The sequence below is a fragment of the Quercus robur genome, chromosome 10, assembly GCF_932294415.1.
Source record: "Quercus robur chromosome 10, dhQueRobu3.1, whole genome shotgun sequence".
Classification (NCBI taxonomy): domain Eukaryota; kingdom Viridiplantae; phylum Streptophyta; class Magnoliopsida; order Fagales; family Fagaceae; genus Quercus; species Quercus robur.
In genome coordinates, this window is record NC_065543.1 from 43,869,174 (window position 1) to 43,891,839 (window position 22,666).

The window sequence follows — 22,666 nt, forward strand, 5'->3', positions numbered from 1 at the left end:
CCAACCCAATTAAATTTAATTCCAACTGGAGCAAGGAATCAAAGGAAATTTGCATCAAATCCAAGTCCAATTCGGCTTAGGATTCCAGACTGCATATCAGTTGGTATTTTTGGCATAACTTTCGGCTCAGATGTCCAATCGAGATGATTCAAGTTGGGCTGGAAAGTTAATTTAAAGGGCTACAACTTTGTAGTTTACCAAAAGTCCAAATTCTGACGTTGAATGGGCCAAAACAGTCGGTAAAGTGAAGCCTAAAAATCTGGGATTTTCTCCAAATGGGAATTCAACTTGTAATAGGATTCCTTGATTTATTTAAAGGCTCTTTAGGCCAAAATTCAAGGGGGCAGAGGCTAGTGCTAGGGCTGGAGGTGCCGCATTGAAGTATTTTTTTTTGGGAGTCTTTCTGAAGAGGAGGATCTGAGGACAAAGACGAGAGCTTCATGTTGATCAACCAATTCAGATGAAAGACATAAGTTTTATTTGTTTTCTTTTCAATTTTATTATGAACTAAATTTTATTTTCTAGAGCGTTGATGTAGTCTAGCAATGAACACACAATTTATATTCTGAGTTATTTTATTTTTAATATTTCCATGATTGAGTGTTTAATTCTTATTCTTAATGCTTACTATTTTTTTTACGAATTATTATTTGATCAATTGAATTACAATGAAACCGAGAGGTGATTTGTTATTTTAGTTCTAGAATTAAACACCATTAGTTGAGCGAAAATTGAGATGCTTTACCGCGATTAGTGTGGTTTTTCAGAAAATTCAAAGTACATAATGAGTCTCCAATTAATTAAATTCACATAGAGATATGGAATTGTTAGTTGAAGATATTTTTGATATTATTCGAGAGAAGATATTGAATACTTGAGGAATTTTTAATCATCGACTGGAGATTATTAGAATTTAATAATTAGGAAGAATAAATTGTGTGGGATTTGTTAGATGAAATCAACCGCTCTAGATCCATTCTTATCATATTTTTTTACGCTTTTAGATTTTTACGTTTTGTATTCGTAGATTTATTTTTATTAAATAGTTTAATTTAATTCAGATAGTAGAACATTCCATTTATTTTCAATTTTCCAAATAGTTATTAATTTAGTGAATTTCGGTATTCAATAACATAGTTAATCCTTGTGGGTTCGACATTTGTTTTCTAAACACACTTTACTACTTGTTACGATTCTGTGCGCTTGCAGATTATTTTACGAGAACAAGTTTTTAATTACTATTTGGAAAATTGAAAATAAATGGAATGTTCTACTATCTGAATTAAATTAAACTATTTAATAAAAATAAATCTACGAATACAAAACATAAAAATCTAAAAGCGTAAAAAAAATATGATAAGAATGGATCTAGAGCGGTTGATTTCACCTAACAAATCCCACACAATTTATTCTTCCTAATTATTAAATTCTAATAATCTCCAGTTGATGATTAAAAATTCCTCAAGTATTCAATATCTTCTCTCGAATAATATCAAAAATATCTTCAACTAACAATTCCATATCTCTATGCGAATTTAATTAATTGGAGACTCATTATGTATTTTGAATTTTCTGAAAAATCACACTAATCGCAATAAAGCATCTCTACTTTCGCTCAACTAATGGTGTTTAATTCTAGAACTAAAATAACAAATCACCTCTCGGTTTCATTGTAATTCAATTGATCAAACAATAATTCGTAAAAAAAATAGTAAGCATTAAGAATAAGAATTAAACACTCAATCATGGAAATATTAAAAATAAAATAACTCAGAATATAAATTGTGTTTTCATTGCTAGACTACATCAACGCTCTAGAAAATAAAATTTAGTTCATAATAAAATTGAAAAGAAAACAAATAAAACTTATGTCTTTCATCTGAATTGGTTGATCAACATGAACCTCTCACCTTTGTCCTTAAATCCTCCTCTTCAGAAAGACTCCCCAAAAAAAAATACTTCAATGCGGCACCTCCAGCCCTAGCACTAGCCTCTGCCCCCTGAATTTTGCCCTAAAGAGCCTTTAAATAGGTCAAGGTATCCTATTACAAGTTAAATTCCTGTTTGGAGAAAATCTCAGATTTTTAGGCTTCACTTTACCGACTTTTTTGGCCCATTCAACGTCAGAATTTGGACTGTTGGTAAACTACAAAGTTGTAGCCCTTTAAATTAACTTTCCAGCCCAACTTGAATCATCTTGATTGGACATCTGAGCCAAAAGTTATGCCAAAAATACCAACTGATGTGCAGTCTGGAATCCTAATCTGAATTGGACTTGGATTTGGTGCAAATTTCCTTTGATTCCTTGCTCCTGTTGGAATTAAATTTAATTGGGTTGGTCTTCTCTTGAATTCATGCCTGGCTGGATGTAAGTTGACTTGATTCAATTGGCCTAGCCCCACTCTGCATGTAAGGCCTTTGTAGATTAATCTGAAATCTTCTCATTCCTTCAAAGCATAAATGAATAGATAAATATAAATACAAATCAAATCAAATCAAAAGAAATAAAGGAAAACTAACAATTTTAATAAATAAGAGGATAATAAAAATCATGTAAAAATTACACTTATCAATTATCTAGCAATTGGGGCCCTCCCTTCACCTCCCCCATGGAGATGATATATAGGGTTCATAATTACTACTCTCATTTAGACTCATGACAAGCGTTGATTGGATTACATTTATTAAGTACTAATAGTGAACCAATGTATAAGTGACATGATTGCGGACACTGCCATGTGATGGCCCCCTAAAGTGTTTTTAGAAAATAAATTCTTTCAAGAGTTTTGTCTGGAAAAATCATGAATTTTTTGAAAATTGAGGAGTTGCCACTTATTTTAATATTTTTTAAAAAAGAAAAATAAAAACAAGTAATAAAACCTTTTTATTTTGAAATAACTCCATGGATTAAAATGATTTACGTTCTACTAAGGACAAGTTTGGGTGTTGGGTTTCGCAAGAAGGTGTGAAGCACCTATGGGAGCCTAGAATGTTTACCAGTTTCTACTAAATAAGGACTATTTGATGTTTAACTAATTATTTAATGGTCACAAAATTATTTGGATTTATTTCATCGAATCAAACAATTGATAATTTTTATGACATGGTGGCCTAAAACTAAATCATGTAACAAGACAAGAAATAATAATAGAAATAACAGGATAATGAAATTAACAAGTGCAAGTAATAAAAAGAATTTTTTTTATTTGGATGAAAAAAAAAAGAAAATAAATTATTTTACTTGAAAAGCATGTCTAAATAATTATTTGGACCTAGATTTATTTTATAATTTTATTTCAAAATAAAGTTATTTATTAGAAACATTATTCGGCCTTAATCATTGTCACATAACTCAACCCATTAACAAAGCCCATAGAGTCCTAACTGGCCTAAAGTCGGTGTTGGCGAAGACTATAAACATTTGTTTTCTTTCTTACACAAGGTTTCTGAAACAGAGAATTTTGGTCATAATAAGCGTTCTCTCTGTCTCTCTCTCTCTCTTCTTCAGATTGAAAATTCAGAAGAGCCCTGAAGACTTTTTCGACTGAGCCAACTCGGTTGCAACTCAATGGACCAAAAGTGAGCCTCTGGTTTTACTTCATCTTTTGATCTTTCTTTTGTGTGTTTGTTTTTTGATACTGATTTTTATGTACTCTTTGCTGAAGAAGCTCTGCTTGTGCTTGCAATTCTAAAACGGTACTGCTTCGCCATACCAGACGTGAGTCTCTTCTTCTTTCTTTTGATTATTTTTATTTTAGGTTTGAATTTGTTAAACCCCATATTCTGTTATACACATTTTGTTTTTATTATTATTATTTTGATTTTAGGGTTTGGTGAAATTTTGTTTTTGTTTATAGAAGAGAAAACTTGCTTATATAGTTTTTGTTTTGGGTTTTGATTTTAGGTTTAGAGGGTGTGAGATTGTTTTGGATAGAGGAGGAATTTTGGAAATGGCACATATGGGTGGCGGTGCTGAAGCACATGCCAGGGACAAGCAATATGAGTATCGAGCCAACTTGAGTCTGGTCTTGACCACTGAATCTCGTGATACTTGTGAGCCTGTGGGTGAGGCTGAATCTTTATGGGGAAAGATTGACCCCAAGAGCTTTGGTGACAGAGCATACCGAGGAAAACCCTCAGAATTGGATGAGAAGTTTAAGAATTCGAAGAGGAAGGAGGAGTATGACCCGTTTTTTGAGCCTTCACCTAGTCGCCAGAGCAAGCGTCACCGCCTTCAAGAAGAGAGTGTATTGAATTTATTTGAGGACGGCGTTTACCAGCCCAAGACGAGGGAGACGAGGGTTGCCTATGAGGCTATGCTTGGTGTGATTCAGCAACAATTGGGTGGGCAGCCGCTTAGTGTTGTTAGTGATGCTGCCGATGAGATATTGGCTTTACTTAAGAATGAGACGCTTAGGAACCATGACAAGAAGAAGGAGATTGAGAAGCTTTTGAATTCTGTACCGAATGCCATTTTTGATCAGTTGGTATCGATTGGAAGGCTTATTACGGATTACCAAGATGGGGGTGGGGATGTGGCTGGGAATACCGGTGATGATGATGTGGGTGTTGCAGTTGATTTTGGGGTGGAGGATGAGGATAGCGATCTTGATATGGTACAGGAGGATGAAGAGGAGGACAATGATGTGGTGGAAGCTTATGTTTCTGGGGCTATGCAAATGGGGTTTGCAATTGATGATGATATGAGCCTTAATGCTCTAAGCATTGGTGCTTATTGGCTTCAAGGGAAGATCTCTGAAGCATTTGAAAAAGAGATTGATCCACAACAATGCCAGAAGCTTGCAGAAGATGCGCTTAAGATACTCGCTGATGGTGATGACAGGGAAGTTGAATCAAAGCTGCTGGTGCTTCTCCAGTTTGATAAATTTAGTCTTATTAAGTATCTTTTGAGGAACCGGCTGAGGATTGTTTGGTGTACCCGTTTGGCAAGGGCTGGAGACGAAGAACAGAAGAAGAAGATTGAGGAGGAAATGATGGGAATGGGACCGGAATTTGCTGCAATTGTGGATCAGTTGCATCCCACAAGAGCTAGTGCAAAAGAAAGGCAAAAGAACTTGGAGAAGAGTACTAAAGAAGAGGTTCAAACATTGAAGGATGTGAGTGGTGAAGATGAGGACAGAGGCAAGAAAGGGGTTGTTGATAGAGATGCGGACAGTGGTTGGCGCCAGCGCCAGTTGCTTGATCTTGATAGTATTGCTTTTGAACAAGGTGGTTGTTTGGTGTCCGAAAAAAAGACTGAGCTTCCGGATGGGTCTTATAGGCATTCTAGCAAGGGATACGTAGAAATTTATGTGCCCGCATTAAAGCCAAAACCATTTGATCCAAATGAGAAACTTATAAAAGTATCAGACATGCCAGACTTGGCACAACCAGCTTTTGAAGGAATGAAGGAGTTGAACAGGGTACAGAGTGGAGTCTATGAGACAGCCCTTTTTAAAGCTGATAATATCCTCTTATGTGCTCCCACTGGGGCAGGGAAAACTAATGTTGCAGTGCTCACCATACTTCAGCAGATATTACTTAACAGGAATTCAGATGGCTCATTTAACCATAATGATTATAAGGTTGTATATGTGGCACCTATGAAAGCTCTTGTTGCTGAAGTTGTCAGCAATTTATCCTATCGTTTGCAATATTATGATGTCAATGTCAGGGAGCTAAGTGGAGACCAGTCACTAACTCGCCAACAACTTGAAGAAACTCAAATTATTGTCACAACTCCTGAGAAGTGGGATATCATTACCAGGAAGTCAGGTGACCGTACTTATACACAGCTTGTGAAACTTCTTATCATTGATGAGATTCATCTTCTTCATGATAACAGAGGACCTGTGCTTGAAAGTATTGTAGCTAGAACTGTTAGACAGATTGAAACTACAAAAGTGCATATTCGGTTGGTTGGGCTATCTGCTACATTACCTAACTATGAAGATGTGGCAAAATTCTTACAGGTTGATTTGAAGAAAGGATTGTTCCACTTTGACAATAGTTACAGACCTGTCCCTCTTTCTCAGAAGTATATTGGAATCACAGTAAAGAAGCCACTGCAAAGGTTCCAGTTGATGAATGATGTCTGTTACGAAGAGGTAATAGCTGTAGCAGGAAAGCATCAAGTCCTTATTTTTGTCCATTCGAGGAAAGAAACAGCCAAAACAGCTCGTGCCATACGGGATATTGCTCTTGCTAATGATACTCTTGGTAGATTTTTGAAAGAGGACAGTGCAAGTCGTGAGATTCTCCGTTCTCAAATAGATCTGGTCATGAGCAATGAACTTAAAGATCTTTTGCCATATGGTTTTGCAATTCATCATGCTGGGTTGACAAGGGCTGACCGCCAGCTTGTTGAGGAATTATTTTCTTATGGGCATGTGCAAGTTTTGATTTCTACTGCAACACTTGCTTGGGGTGTGAATTTGCCAGCTCACTCAGTGATTATTAAAGGGACCCAGATCTATAATCCAGAAAAGGGAGCTTGGACTGAACTTAGTCCTCTGGATGTTATGCAGATGCTGGGTCGTGCAGGAAGGCCCCAGTATGATTCTTGTGGGGAGGGCATAATCATTACTGGTCATAGTGAACTACAATATTATCTTTCACTAATGAATCAACAGCTCCCCATTGAAAGTCAGTTTGTGTCCAAATTGGCTGATCAATTGAATGCAGAAATTGTTCTTGGAACTGTTCAAAATGCTAGGGAAGCCTTTAATTGGCTTGGGTACACTTACTTGTATGTCCGAATGTTGCGGAACCCTACACTATATGGTTTAGCACCTGATGCTCTCGCAAGAGATAGGGATTTGGAGGAGAGGAGGGCTGATTTGATCCATTCTGCTGCAACCATATTGAACAAAAATAATTTGGTGAAGTATGATAGAAAAAGTGGATATTTCCAGGTCACGGACTTGGGTCGCATTGCTAGCTACTATTATATTACTCATGGGACTATATCCACGTATAACGAGCATTTGAAGCCCACAATGGGTGATATTGAGCTTTGTCGGTTGTTCTCACTCAGTGAAGAATTCAAATATGTTACAGTGCGACAAGATGAGAAGATGGAACTCGCAAAGCTTTTAGATCGTGTTCCCATTCCTATCAAGGAAAGCTTGGAAGAGCCTAGTGCCAAGATTAACATTTTGCTGCAAGCATATATTTCACAGTTGAGGCTTGAAGGCCTTTCATTAACATCTGACATGGTGTTTATAACTCAGAGTGCAGGACGTCTCATGCGAGCTCTTTTTGAGATTGTCTTGAAACGTGGATGGGCTCAATTGGCTGAGAAGGCTTTGAACTTATGCAAAATGGTTGACAAGAGGATGTGGAGTGTTCAAACACCTCTTCGCCAATTCCATGGAATTCCAAGTGATATTTTGATGAAGTTGGAGAAGAAGGATTTGGCCTGGGACAGGTATTACGACCTTTCATCTCAGGAGATAGGGGAGCTTATTCGCATTCCAAAGATGGGGAGAAAGCTGCATAAATTAATCCATCAATTCCCCAATCTTAAACTTGCAGCATACGTTCAGCCAATCACTCACACAGTTTTGAGGATTGAGCTGACAATTACAGCGGACTTTCAGTGGGAGGACAAAGTTCATGGATATGTGGAACCATTTTGGGTAATTGTGGAGGATAATGGTGGTGAACATATTCTTCATCATGAGTATTTTATGCTGAAGAAGCAGTGTATTGATGAAGATCACACTTTGAATTTCACAGTGCCAATTTATGAACCGTTGCCGCCTCAGTACTTCATCCGTGTTGTGTCAGATAGATGGCTTGGGTCACAAACTGTTTTACCTGTATCTTTCAGGCACCTCATCCTGCCAGAAAAGTATCCTCCACCGACAGAGCTATTGGACTTGCAACCACTGCCTGTGACAGCCTTAAGGAATCCAACTTATGAAGCTCTTTATAAGGAAATCAAGCATTTTAATCCTGTTCAAACTCAGGTATTTGCTGCTTTGTATAATACGGATGACAATATCTTGGTTGCTGCACCAACTGGAAGTGGCAAGACCATATGTGCTGAGTTTGCTATTTTAAGGAATTTTCAAAAAGGAGCTGACAGTGTTATGCGTGTTGTGTATATTGCACCCCTTGAAGCACTAGCTAAGGAACGCTATTGTGATTGGGAGAGGAAGTTTGGTAAGGGTGGTCTTAAAATGCAGGTGGTTGAATTAACAGGGGATTCAGCTACAGATTTGAAACTTGTGGAGAGTGGTCAGATAATAATCAGCACTCCAGAGAAATGGGATGCTTTGTCACGTCGCTGGAAACAGAGGAAACAAGTTCAACAGGTTAGCCTCTTCATTGTTGATGAACTCCACTTGATTGGGGGTCAAGGTGGTCCCATCTTGGAGGCGGTGGTTTCCAGGATGAGATATATTGCAAGTCATGTTGAGAACAAGATTCGTCTTGTGGCTCTTTCAACTTCTCTTGCAAATGCAAAGGATCTTGGGGAATGGATTGGTGCTACCAGTCATGGCCTTTTCAACTTTCCTCCTGGCATCCGTCCATTGCCATTGGAAATACACATTCAAGGGGTGGATATAGTTAATTTTGAAGCAAGGATGCAAGCAATGACGAAACCAACATACACTGCAATTGTTCAACATGCCAAAAATGGGAAGCCTGCTCTTATTTTTGTTCCAACAAGGAAGCATGTCCAACTCACTGCTGTGGATCTGATGACATACTCAGATGTGGATGATGGTGAGAAGAAGCAATTTTTATTGCAGACCCCTGAAGAACTCAAGCCTTTCATTGACAAAATTAAAGATGAAATGTTGAAAGCCACTTTATGTCATGGAGTGGGCTACTTGCATGAGGGTTTAACTAATTTGGATCAAGAAGTTGTGTCACAGCTGTTTGAGGCTGGGTGGATTCAGGTCTGTGTCATGAGCAGTTCAATGTGTTGGGGAGTTCCATTGTCAGCCCATTTGGTGGTGGTGATGGGTACACAATATTATGATGGTCTGGAAACTGCTCACATTGATTACCCAGTTACTGATCTGTTGCAAATGATGAGTCATGCCAGTCGCCCTTTGTTAGATAATTCTGGTAAATGTGTCATCCTTTGCCATGCGCCTCGCAAAGAGTACTACAAGAAGTTCTTGTATGAAGCATTCCCAGTTGAAAGCCATTTGCACCACTTTTTACATGATAATCTGAATGCAGAAATTGTTGCTGGAGTTATTGAGAACAAGCAAGATGCTGTGGATTATCTTACATGGACATTTATGTACAGGAGGCTCACACAAAATCCCAACTATTACAATCTTCAGGGAGTTAGTCATAGGCATCTTTCTGATCACCTGTCAGAGCTTGTAGAGAACACATTGAATGATTTGGAAGTGAGTAAGTGCGTTGCTATTAAGGATGATATGGACCTTTCTCCTTCAAATCTGGGCCTGATAGCTTCATATTATTACATCATTTACACTACTATAGAATGTTTCAGTTCTTTGACTTCCAAAACAAAGATGAAAGGTCTTCTGGAGATCCTGGCTTCAGCTACAGAGTATGCACAACTTCCTATACGACCTGGGGAGGAAGAGGTGGTTCAGAGGTTGATTACTCACCTGAGGTTTTCATTTGAAAATCCCAAATGCACAAGTCCACATGTGAAAGCTAATGCACTTCTTCAGGCCCATTTTGCAAGGCAAACTGTGGGTGGGAACCTAGCATTGGACCAACGTGAGGTGCTTCTTTCTGCAAGTAGATTGCTTCTGTCAATGGTTGATGTTATTTCTAGCAATGGCTGGCTGAGCCTTTCCCTTCTTGCAATGGAAGTCTGCCAAATGGTGACACAGGGCATGTGGGAGCGTGATTCCATGCTTTTACAGCTTCCCCACTTCACAAAGGAGTTGGCCAAGAAATGCGAAGAATACCCTGGAAAGAATATCGAGACTGTTTTTGATTTTGCAGAGATGGAGGATGATGAGAGGCGTGAGCTGCTGCAGATGTCAGATGAACAGTTGCTGGATATTGCACGATTTTGCAATCGGTTTCCCAATATTGATATGACATATGAAGTGCTTGAGAACGGAAATGTGAGAGCTGGGGAGGACATCACACTGCAAGTCACTCTTGAGCGGGATCTTGAGGGAAGGACAGAGGTGGGACCTGTTGATGCTCCCAGGTATCCCAAGACCAAAGAAGAAGGTTGGTGGCTTGTTGTTGGTGATACCAAAAGTAACCAGTTGCTTGCCATCAAGAGAGTCTCCTTGCAAAGGAATGCAAAAGTTAAGCTTAAATTTGCTGCCCCTGCAGATGCTGGAGAGAAGCAATATAACCTCTATTTCATGTGTGATTCATATATGGGCTGTGACCAGGAGTGTAGCTTCAGTGTTGATATCAAAGAATCAGCAGGCCCTGATGAAGACAGTGGAAGAGAATGACCAGGTCATCATTTTTATTTGCTTTTAATCCCTAGTTATTTTTCCTTTGTGATATCTTGAACATTGTGAGAGGGTACTGTTATGTTATTTGATAATGTACAAGCCAAATACCTTTGCATGTTTTGAAGCAACTGGATCTTAGCTAATAGATAAATGTCTCTGCTAGCTTGTGTCTAATTATTATTTATGGTTTGGGGAAAACTGATTAACTCCTGCTGTAGTTTTATCTGTGCTTTATTTGGTTGAATTGAGAACAGGTGGTGGGTATTTTTATTATTATTATTATTTTTATGTGTATTCAAAAACTTTTGGTTTTATATGGCAGCCTTAACCTTTTTTATTTGTTGCCTGCCAACAATTTTGAGCTTGTAGAAGGTGCCCTGGCTTTTTGCTGTTTATTTAGTTTTCTGAATGTGTGTGGCCCATAGAGAGTGATTACCCAGTAAAATTCCATTGATGACTAATAATGTTGGTTAGCTTTGGTAAATTTTTATTTTATGTTAACAGGTCACCTTTCTTAGTTTGAATATTCTCTATGCTTAATTTCTCTCTCACATTCTTTTTTCTGTTGCTGCACCTTGTAAATCTTAAAGGCTGTTTGGATAGTCTGTTTTCGTAACTCAATTCTCAGTTTTCATAACTCATAACTCAAAAAAAAATGGTGGAACCTATAGCTCAATATCCGTTTGGTGTACGATAACTCTGTTTCCATCATTCAATTCTTTAATTTTTGAGTTATGAGTTATGGAAACTGAAAACACATTTTAGCTGTTTTTAGTTTCCATAACTCATAACTCAATGGCATTTCCGTAAATAACACTACATGGAGGGACTCACTGTCAGTCACAGTTGCAACTTTTGACCATTTTTTTTTTCTTCTTCACTGGGTTCGGTGCGTGTGTTCTTCATTTTTTTTTTTTTTTTTTTTCACACTAGTGGCTTCTTTATGTTCTTCATTGGGTTCAGTTCTTTCTCTTTTTTTTTTTTTTTTTTTTTTCTTTCACTGGGTTCTTTTTTTGGTAGGGTTTTTTTGGGTTCAGTTCTCTCTCTCTCTCTCTTTTTTTTTTTTTTTTTTTTTTTTAGTACCCAAACTCACTAAATCCAGTTAATAATTAAAAAAAAAAAAAAAAAAAACCTGCACCGAGTGACAGATATGAGATTTACAAATAGTGTGAAAAATATTGAGCGATGGAAAGTGAGTGATGGTGCCAAACGGGTGTGAAAACTTAAGTGATGAGTTATGAATGATGATTGATGGAAATTGAGTGACGGAAATTAAGTGATGAAAAAAATTCATCCAAACAGCCTCTTAAATTTTGAGCACGACTTTTCTAAGCATATGGAATCTCCTCTCGTATGCTGGACTTTGTTTGTCTGGATTAATCCCATTCTTATATTGCAGTGGTAGCTTGAGATTGGAGAGGGAATTCGGTATTCACCTCATCTAAGAATGTGAACACCAACATCCCTCTTCAAGCTAAAGCTGAATCTATACTGGCTATTTGATGCAAATCACGAATTTGGTTTCTTTGTGGAAGGGTTTGGTCTCCTTCTTTTGTGGGTATAATTTGAAAGAAGCCCTGCCTTTAGTGTAACTGAATTTTCCTGGTTTTGTTTTTGTTTGCAATAAAAGTTTTTCATTGCATCAAAAAATAGTTGCCCGTAGGAGTTTGATTAATTGCATGAGGATAAACTGCTTAGCCCGTCAGGGGTGAAAAGCCCCTGAATTACCCGATAATTGGTTATAGCGGGTGGGGTTAGTTGCCCATAGGAGTTTGATTAACAGTGAGGATTGTTATACAATATGCCTTGCGACGTGCAACTAATCTAAGTGAAGTTCTTCAATGTCATCAAAAAAAAAAAAAAAAAAAAAAAAAAAAAAAATTGTTTGGATTCCATCTCACAATCTGTCTATCAATGCAATGTCTGCCCGTTAGGAATTATCCAATCCTAAAATTGTATCTCATGTCTATATTTTATTATGTTTGCTGTGGCCAATTGGCCATTATAATGTGTAGACTATATAGAGAATGAGAGGGAAGTAAATGACACGAGGGGAAAAAGAGAATCATTTAGTTTAATACTATTCTATTTGATGGATAATTGATATGAGATTTGATGACCTATTGTGTTTTTATATACAAGGATTTAACAAATCTAATGACATCTAAATTAGAGAATTTACATAACTTCTTTTTATATTTTCAATGTATATTACATCTAAACAAAGAAATTTGTAATTACAAGAATTTTAAATTTAGAAATGTAAGTCTTATCATTTGTGAATTTCTATGTAATTAACACTTATTACTTTCTCAAAAAAAAAAAAAAAAAAAAAAAACACTTATTAATCCAATGGTTCAATTAGTGAAAATTAAAAATCATTTCCACATCTTGTCCCAATCCTTTATTGGTTCTATAGGCCATCCATTGTTTACCAATACCTCTCTCTTTCTTCTTCTTCTCTTTTTTATTTTTTTATTGTTTATTTATTTATTTATTTTTTTATGAATGTTCACCAATACCTTCCTAACTATTATACTGGAGCAACTCATAAGCCAGATGCCATAATGACAAAAACTGGACAAAAAAAAAAAAAAAAAAAATCATAGATCTATTGTAGCACAAGTTTTTGTGTAGAGTCTTTAATCATAGTTCTGTTGCAATAAGATATATAGAAAAGAAAAAAGAAAAATCAATGGCACTAGGTATTGTGCAAAGTCTTATATCATAGTTCTGTTGTAATAAGCATATATAGAAAATATCCAATAACACCATAATGTCATTCTTTTTTTTTTTTGGTAGAAAAATATAAAGTCATTCAGCGCTAGAAGGAGGGCTTGAACCTCCGACCTTGTGGTTAACAGCCACACGCTCTAACCAACTGAGCTATTCCAGCCGTACATCCATAGTGTCATTCTGGTATTAACCAACACCTACTACTTGAGTACTTTCATGACTTTCCAATTTTATTCTGAATTTTACCTGTTTTTTAAGAGATGATTCAGTAATTTCAACGTATTTGGACTTTTATGTTCTTCCACCATTCAAATTCTGATTAATTAAATAAAATAAATGCACTATCTGATAATATTATATCCACATAGAAGTATGTAATGCTTGCATGTCTACCACAATTAAAATAAGACAAAAATTCAATTTATACCCTATAATTTTGGTTAATTGTCATTTTAATCATTTAACCTTGATAACTTTGTTATCTTAGTTTTTCATTTATTGTTGTTTGAAATTTTTTTTTTTCACTTATCCAAAAAAAAAAAAAAAAAAACATTGTTTTAAAAACTAGATTAAGACAGAGGTGTTGTTTTATTTAGGACCAAAAAAATGGTAGAAGTAGAGTGTGTTGTTTATTTCTATGTTTTTGAATAAAGGTGTATTGTTATATTTATAATACATTTTTTCTTAATTAATTTTTTGAATTTGTTAAGGTTTAATACTCTATATTTTGATTTTCTATTTGTATGGTTTTGGAGATTATTATTTTTTTCATGTTAATATTTGTAGTATATATTTTGTTCTCTTTTTTTAATACAAGATGTGAAGACTCACTTCAAATATATTATTTTTTCAGAAACTTTCTCAGTAAATATTATTGGTGATAAAAATTTTATTTTCTATGGTAGAATTATGAAATTAATTATTTATAACCTCGCCAATTATTATTTACCCTTAATTGCTCTATGACCACTTCGGATATATATTTTAGGGTCAATGCCGTTTACAAAATTTTTCCTTACATACTTACCATTTTAAATTTTACCCCATAAAAAAAAGAAAAATGGAGGGTTGCAAAATGAAGTCTATAGTTGAAAACCTAATGGCCCGTGGAAGAAACACTAGAAACATCTTAAGTGAAGTTTAGTGCTACTTCTCTGTTGGTTAGTCATGACAAAAATATTAGACTTTGTAAGTTTGTAACTTTGTTTAACCCCGCTTACACCAAAAATTAATTGGTATTTTAGTTTGATGATAAAGAGCTATCATCAGGAGTGAACGTCATAGGTTGAAACTTTCTCTCAAAAAAAAAAAAACTTCCAAACTTTTATTCAAGTTGGAGGTACATTAATATTTTAGAGGTCCATTTGTGTAGGATTGACATCACAGATGTTTTGTCACTCAAGGCTTAAACACTCTTAAGGGGGCACCAGGGCCGACTGAACCATATAAGCAATTGATGCAATCGCCTAAGGCCCCCAAATAAAAAAAGGCCCCCATTTGTAAAAAAAGAAAAGAAAATTATATATATATATATATAATATTTATCTATATATTTTAATTACAAAAAAAAAAAATTAAGTACTTTTATTGGTCAATAAAATGCATTAAGAAAGCCATATTGTGTCCTAAAATGCAGAATACTACACAATAATAATGCACACAACTTGATAGGACAAGACTGCACAATGCACATAGTACTGTCTTGTCCACAAGCCCCAACACATCACAAGGCCTAAGTTAAGCTGGCCCCCACACGGCCCCACGGTAATTAATAAGTTATCACATTTTTTTTTAATACAAACTCTTACTTTATCAATTATTATAAATTATCACACCAATTAATAATTTGATGTATATTATATCAACTCATTTGTATTATAGTCATACTAATTTATTGAACCATGTAATAAATTGATTTTTATTTGTACAAATTTAGACTTTAAAGTTTTTTTTTTTTTTTTTTTTAAATCCACTTACAATTTTCACCTAAGGCCCCCTAAATTGTTGAGCCGGCCCTGGGGGCACCAAGAACTTTTCGTTTTCAATACTTTATTGCCAAAAGGATTTGAGATCACCGCGCCACTCCAAGGTGACCCGGTTTTGAAGAATGCTGATTTTGGAAGAGCAACAAATTTTGTAAACCAAGATAAGGTACAGCATAAAAGTACAAAAAAAAAAAATGCAAGCATATTGATGTTTCAAATTTCAATTCTAATTACAGCAACAGTTTATCGATGATGAGCATCGTTACAACTTCTTCCTTGAGGTTCTTGTTATTCCTTCTTGATCTCTATGCTAAAGCTATGTTGAATTCATGACCTTATGTAGATGACATTCATATCTGTATGTAACTGGCATTTTTTTCCCCCCACAACTCTACCAGCCTTGCTTTTGGGTAGTCATTCTCGGTGGAGTTTTCATCTCAAACACCCCAAATTTTAGAAAACTTGTGGGACCCACTCGACTGACTGTACACAGAAGAGGAGCAAAAGCATGAATAGTGGAAAAAGGATAAGTAATAATAGCCCAGGAAAAAATCTATTAAAATGGAATTAGGAGCTTGATTAGACAATAAAATAAGGGGTGAAAAACTTTCCAATGGTTTGCTTGAAAATCTTTAGATATACATTACCTGATAGGTTAATTTCTTGTTGCAGATGCACATTCTTTTCCATTATAATGCAGATTTAGAGGGGTAATGCTATTTACATTTAAAAATTGGTCGTGCAGGCTAGGCTCTATTGGGCTTCATCACTTGATATTTCTTTTTTTCACCGACAAGGTTGAACTAAGTTGAAAAATTCCCTTATTGCATCACAGTGATCATCCAAAAAAGGATAAAGTTTGGGGGCTTACGCTTCCCTCAGCTTGTGATTGATAGAATAAACTAAAGACTAGTCATTGTCCCATCCCAGTCTTGTTTGTTTATAAGTATCAAATATGGATTCTTTCATCCCCATCCCAATCTTTTCGTCCCGGAAGGAACAAGCAAGAATGCTAATTGGACGAGGAATTGAGCCGGGCTATATGTATAGAGTGGAGGGGGGAGAAACCTCCATTCCAAAGACGTGGCCCAGGCACCTCATCAGCTCAAAAAGGAGCCTCTAGTAATAATGTCTGATTAATTCCTTTTTCTGCAATCCCACTCTGTTGTTATTAGTACAAAACTGAAAGGTATATCCTTAGAGGTATCACCTCTTCCTTTTTTATTGGCTAGGCTCTTTCAATTATGGACTACTGGCTTCATCGTCCGATTTTTTTTTCTTCCATAAGGTTGGGTTGAGTTGAAAAATTCTCTTATCCAAACTTATATGCACCCGTAGATCAAACCACATATTATACACAAAGTAATAATGAAATTTCGAAATTATTGATGATGTAACAAAATCCGTATGCACGTTACATTATTAAAATCAGTAAGACTTTAACGAAATACGACTATAAGGTTTGATTTCATAAACCCGATCTTAAGGGGATTTGTTCAAATTGAAAGTCTGAAGACATTGGTGAAATTCCTTACTTTTAAGGAAACAATGAAAAGTCATTTTGAACCAAGTTTTTTGAGATAAAAGATAGATTCCGAACCAAGTTTTAATCGGGATTGTTATCTTTCGTAGCAAAGCTTCTTACCGAGGATAACTTGTTTGGTAGTGTGGAAGTAGTAATGGCTACCAAACCCACCTTGTGTTCTTTCACGTTACTTATTTATTTTTTGGATGAATTTTCACATTCAATGTGTTTCTCACTGCAATGCAAAGTCACTAAATTTGAGCATGACTATTTAGAGTAGAACCCATCTGCCATTCTGTTTTTGGCAAGAATGTTACTTCAAGAGACTTCATGTCATGTGATGGTAGCATGGGCTAGTTGGCTCTTTCTTTGTGTGCAATGTCAGCTATTGGAACAGTAATTAAATTACAGCAAAACACGATTATGTTTTCCATACTTTCCATGGCGTGAAATGGGATTTTATTAAAAAATAACTATAAAACCCAATCTATATTATTAGTTAGACAACGTTTCAAACATATTTGGTTTCTAACAATTCGAGTTCTCTGTACTCGATTTTGCCCAATGAATTTGCACTTGGAAAGTTAGAAATGAAATTTGTTTCAAACCTTGCCTAACTAATAATATAGTTTGCGTTTTATAGTTATTTTTTAATAAAATCCCCGTGAAATGAGAGGAAAACATTTTATCCGTGAAACGTGTGTAAAACATTTTAATTTTCCAAAGAGGTAATCAAGGTAAATTCGTAATAGAGAAATGATAAAGTTTAGTTACAAAATTAGATGTAATTTATAACTGTAACTTTACTCAATATCTTTTTATTGGAGGTAAATTTTGACAAATCCATTATTATATTACATCTTCTTCTTATATCTTCCATGCTTGCATAATTTCAAAAAAAATTAAAGATCAATAGTTATGTCATTAATAAATTTTTTAAATTGCAAGTTTTTGTAGTTTAAAATTATGCATAAAATATGAGTTTATAGATCATTTAATAAATAATATCCGATTGACACAAAATTTGACAGGTGTATTAAAAGCGTAAAGAACATATAATTTAATGGTTAGATTTTTAAAATATGTAGTTGTAAGGACACAAAATCTGTGACAGCCCAGCGACGATGTTGGGCTCGCACACGGAAAGTCCCTCACAATAATATTTGTAGAGAGTGGGGTTAAAAAGCCAGCGTTGGATCACAGGATGGCATTTTGGGCCAGACTTTAGATGAACCAACATGAGATAAAGCTTTGGGCTGGATATTCAGGCCCTTCGTCCTTGTATTAAGGAGGATCTGGCTCCTCGGATACTGTCCGAGGAGCGGTGGTGTTGTCCCCGATTGCCCGTCGGCGGGTTTTTTAGGTGATGTCCGGCGTGTATTCTTCAGACATTCTCTTTCATCAAGTTCTTTTTTCAGGAGCTCCATGGGAGTCCTCCCTTTGGTCACATAACATTCTCTTTTATACTAGCCTACGTTCGTTGTCCTTCGTCCACGTGTAGGGTCGATCTTTCCAGGGCAGATATCTGTCCCATCAGTCTAATCCCTGAATTGTGGGAGATGATCCATAAAGCCTAAAAATCTGGCTCTGTCTGGGGCGATGTCATGTCAATGAAGGATATTTAAAGACTATTTTCGTGAGATATTTTCTGATCTTTCAAGTCTGCCTGTATCCCATTCTTGTCAATGGGGTTCGGGGCTTTCCGAGGACTGAGCGGTCCTCGGACGTACCTTTGAACCACATTGGGCTCACTATTTCTGGGCTTGGGCCCTGGCCTCCTTTAGTTTGGTGACCTGTGGACTCCCCATAAGCGAGCGAGCCGGGCCCATAGACTGTTGGGCCCCACAATAGCCCCTCAAAACCCTGCTGTCCAACGTCTGGGTTGGAAAGGTGGGTTTTGGTAATACCGAGCCTTGACTGCGGCTCATTTAATTCGGCCCTTGATCAACGTTGATGACTCTTCACCTCCACGAGGGATGCGCCGGTCTACGAGCCGTTTTTCCTGGATTTACGTACGTGGCCGTTATGCCGCGTGGTTATCTGCAACGTGCCTTTAATCTCTTGCCATTTACGAGACCTTCCAGATGCAACGGTTACTGATGGTGTGGGAGAACGAAACGGCGCGTCATACTCTGGATTTCCTTGAGGATTTGAATGTGTCTCATACCCTCTTCTTCGTCCCCTATATAAAGAGAGAAGACAGAGGGTGACCCTTTCATATCCGAATCCCTCACGTTCTTCCCAGAATCCATTTCCTCCATCCGGTTACTCCCTATTCAATAATACTTATCTCATAATAATCCACCATGAACAAACCCTTCTTTTCCCAGAAATACCATGTCCTGATAAAACTTGAGATGGCTCGGTCGGGGCAAGGATGGCGGAGGCTTAAGATTTGCCTCCCCATTCTTTTAGCCAAAATCCGAAGCAGGGACTCGTCACACCCCATTTCTGGTGTGACTGAGTCGAAAGCCTCCCTTGTCATCTCCATCCGCTCTCTCATGAGCATACCTAATATGGCTCCCCTTTTCCCTCTTTTGCTCCTTTTACTTTCTTTTCATTGCTTCCCTCTTCTTCTCCTCCTTCCCGCTCATGTCCTCCATCTTCTTTTTCCCTTGCTTTTTTCAGCAACAAGAGCTTGCTGAAGTGCTTCCATGTGTTCCAATTCTTCTTCCTTGTCCTTCATTATTTTTGTATAAGGTTCTTCTCCTGATATGAGCAGTTCTGAGGCAGAGATTTCAGAGAGACTTTGAAGGCGAATTCAGAAGACACTTGGTGGTTTACTTAGTTATGTTACAGTTGTTGTTACTGTTTTAGCAGTTTATTTCTTGTATAGGCTTGTTTAAGCCCTTCCTTGTATGTTGTAACAATTTTTCATATTAATAAAAGTGATTGTTACTCTATTTCGTATGTATTGTTTATATATTCTAACGAATGTGAAAGCGCTGCTCGGCATAATAGTATAGCATTTCAATCAATAATATATAAGACTAAAGTAATCGTTGATAAAATGATGCCACGATGACTTTAACAAAATTATTATTCAACATAACAATCCGACTAGTGAGGAATGGGACTTATCTTAAAATTAGCCATGATGGGTATGAAATGCTTCGATAAGATGTAAGAAGTAGCTATCCGAGGACGTGTTACCCACCGGATGAATGGCCTCTTTAGGTTGACGATCATCAGGTTGTCCTGCCCCTTTCATGATACGTGAGACTTAACCCTTTCCAGTATTTAAGCTGAAAAAATTCCTTCATTAGGACAGTTGATTTCCCAAGAAGCCTGAGTCTGAGGACTTTGCAAAACCTGGGCTTTGTTCAGGACTTATACATTTTATCTTATGTACTTGATTCTTCCCTTAGGCTTGAGTCCGAGGCTTGTGTCTTTGTCGGTACTTGACTTTCCCTTTTAACTTGAGTCCGAGGACCATGCAAGCCTTAGGTTCTGTCCAAGACCAATGTCTGCGTCAGTACTTGGTTTTCCCTTTTAACTTGAGTCCGAGGACCATGCAAGCCTTAGGTTCTGTCCAAGACCAACGTCTGCCTCAGTACTTGGTTTTCCCTTTTAACTTGAGTCCGAGGACCATGCAAGCCTCAGGTTCTGTCCAAGACCAATGTCTGCATCAGTACTTGGTTTTCCCTTTTAACTTGAGTCCGAGGACCATGCAAGCCTTAGGTTCTGTCCAAGACCAACGTCTGCATCAGTACTTGGTTTTCCCTTTTAACTTGAGTCCGAGGACCATGCAAGCCTTAGGTTCTGTCCAAGACCAACGTCTGCGTCAGTACTTGGTTTTCCCTTTTAACTTGAGCATCTCTTGAGGTGCCAAACAGGGTGTCCCTGGGCCTTCACGCAAAGCGGGCCTGGGCCGCGAATTCAATGGACCCGCAGATTAAGAGATATTTCTGCAACCTCTGGCCATGCAGTACTTCTCTGACGCCCCAAGGATCGAGGCGCGCCTTTACGAGGCTCTTTGAATCTCTGGGCTGCAGTTGACGTTGGAAGTTGAGCCAAGATTACTTTGTCTGTAGTGCTCCTTGGGACGCCGCATGAGTTGACTGCCATCATCTTGTCTTTTCAAATAAATAGGAGGAAGAAAAGGTTGCTTTATATATATACACCCCTCCTTTTGGTTTTCTCTTACATCACGCCTTCCATATCCGGAGTCCTCCTTTCTTGGCATAACATGTTGAAAACGAGGGTTGGGAAGAAAGAAATTCCTCCGCCGCAGAAGCGCCGTGTCTTCATGAGGTTTATATCAGTAAGGTATGGGCACAGGAAGCACAAGTTCAAGGGAGTACTCCATCTCCACCGAGAGGGAAAGGAATCTTCCCTTCTTTCAGTCAAAATCCGAAGCAGGTTCTGTCCTTGCCAGAGTTTTGGTGCGGCAGAAGAAGGGTTTTTCCCCATCAGCGCCTCTGCTTTGCGGTAGGCGTATATTTAGAGAAAGCCCCACCACTTCCAACTTCCTACACCTTTTCTTTAACGGTGTCAGGTTCAAGTTGGGTCTCTTTGGCTGCCTGAGTTATGGGCAGGCAAAGATGCGGGGGAAGAATAAGGTCTCGGAGCTGTAGCCAACCTCTCCCCCGACATACCTCCTCGGCTTTCTACAGCTTTCTTGTATTTTTCTTTTTCTTGCTTATGTAGTAGGCTTCGACGTAGGCTGATTCCAGCTTTTCATTGTACACTGTACTATCTCTTCTTCATAATAAGAATGAAAATTTCTTTACTTGTTTTGAGCACTGTTTCTTTGACAACACTGTTTCTTGAATGGGTGTGCCCTATGTGTGCGTTTCTTCAAGAGTATTTAGAGCCGAGTGGCTTGAAGCATAATTCAACTAACTCCAATTTATCGACAACACCAGGCATTACATCGATAATTCATAATAAATGAAACTTAAGAAAACTAACCGAGATATCAGTTGGATATTCTGTGATAAGCGCGTGAATATCGTCCAAGGCTGATGATTTCTAAGCAATCCATCTGAGCAATCGACTGGGATATAGGGGGGTTCCAGTGATGTCTTCATTGTACTTGGTTTCCCCATAGGCTTGGGTCCGAGGACCATGCAAGGCCTTGGTTCTGTCCATTACTTTTAAGATGTCTTCTTCTTTGTACTTGGTTTCCCCATAGGCTTGGGTCCGAGGACCATGCAAGGCCTTGGTTCTGTCCATTACTTTTAAGATGTCTTCTTCTTTGTACTTGGTTTCCCCATAGGCTTGGGTCCGAGGACCATGCAAGACCTTGGTTCTGTCCATTACTTTTAAGATGTCTTCATCTTTGTACTTGGTTTCCCCATAGGCTTGGGTCCGAGGACCATGCAAGGCCTTGGTTCTGTCCATTACTTTTAAGATGTCTTCTTCTTTGTACTTGGTTTCCCCATAGGCTTGGGTCCGAGGACCATGCAAGGCCTTGGTTCTGTCCATTACTTTTGAGATGTCTTCATCTTTGTACTTGGTTTCCCCATAGGCTTGGGTCCGAGGACCATGCAAGGCCTTGGTTCTGTCCATTACTTTTAAGATGTCTTCTTCTTTGTACTTGGTTTCCCCATAGGCTTGGGTCCGAGGACCATGCAAGGCCTTGGTTCTGTCCATTACTTTTAAGATATCAGCCCCTAGACCATGGCAGGGGGGATTTGGCCTGAAGCCGGGAGCCCCTAGAGCTGTCCGCGCTGTTGACACTGCAGGGCGTAGCCCCTAGCAGAAATTCGGGTCGGAGCAACGACGGCATGTCGCCGGAGACGGAGGGGATTCCACAAACCTCAGCTGGCTAGAGAGTTGACTCAAACACCTCCTACGCCAACGCGCAAGCGATTCCCACAGACGACGCCAATTGTAAGGACACAAAATCTGTGACGGCCCAGCGACGATGTTGGGCTCGCACACGGAAAGTCCCTCACAATAATATTTGTAGAGAGTGGGGTTAAAAAGCCAGCGTTGGATCACAGGATGGCATTTTGGGCCAGACTTTAGATGAACCAACATGAGAT

General features: G+C 37.9%; 1 protein-coding gene and 1 non-coding gene across 3 annotated transcripts; one reads left to right on the plus strand and one right to left on the minus strand.

The window, feature by feature from the left end:
• The first annotated feature begins 3,426 nt into the window (after positions 1–3,426).
• Positions 3,427–10,589, plus strand: LOC126703576 (DExH-box ATP-dependent RNA helicase DExH12-like). 2 transcript variants are annotated; one of them, XM_050402533.1, is made up of 3 exons: positions 3,427–3,579; positions 3,666–3,718; positions 3,905–10,589. In XM_050402533.1, exon 3 carries the CDS (start codon positions 3,951–3,953, stop codon positions 10,422–10,424), a length of 6,474 nt encoding a protein of 2,157 aa, XP_050258490.1. In that variant the 5' UTR covers positions 3,427–3,579; positions 3,666–3,718; positions 3,905–3,950; the 3' UTR covers positions 10,425–10,589. The 2 variants fall into 2 exon arrangements, with proteins under 2 accessions (XP_050258490.1, XP_050258491.1); XM_050402534.1 differs by having other exon boundaries at positions 3,430–3,579; positions 3,669–3,718.
• A 2,660-nt stretch (positions 10,590–13,249) lies between these two features.
• TRNAN-GUU (transfer RNA asparagine (anticodon GUU)) lies at positions 13,250–13,323 on the minus strand. The gene has a single exon. It is a non-coding gene; the product is annotated as a tRNA-Asn (tRNA).
• Between the last annotated feature and the right edge of the window lie 9,343 nt (positions 13,324–22,666).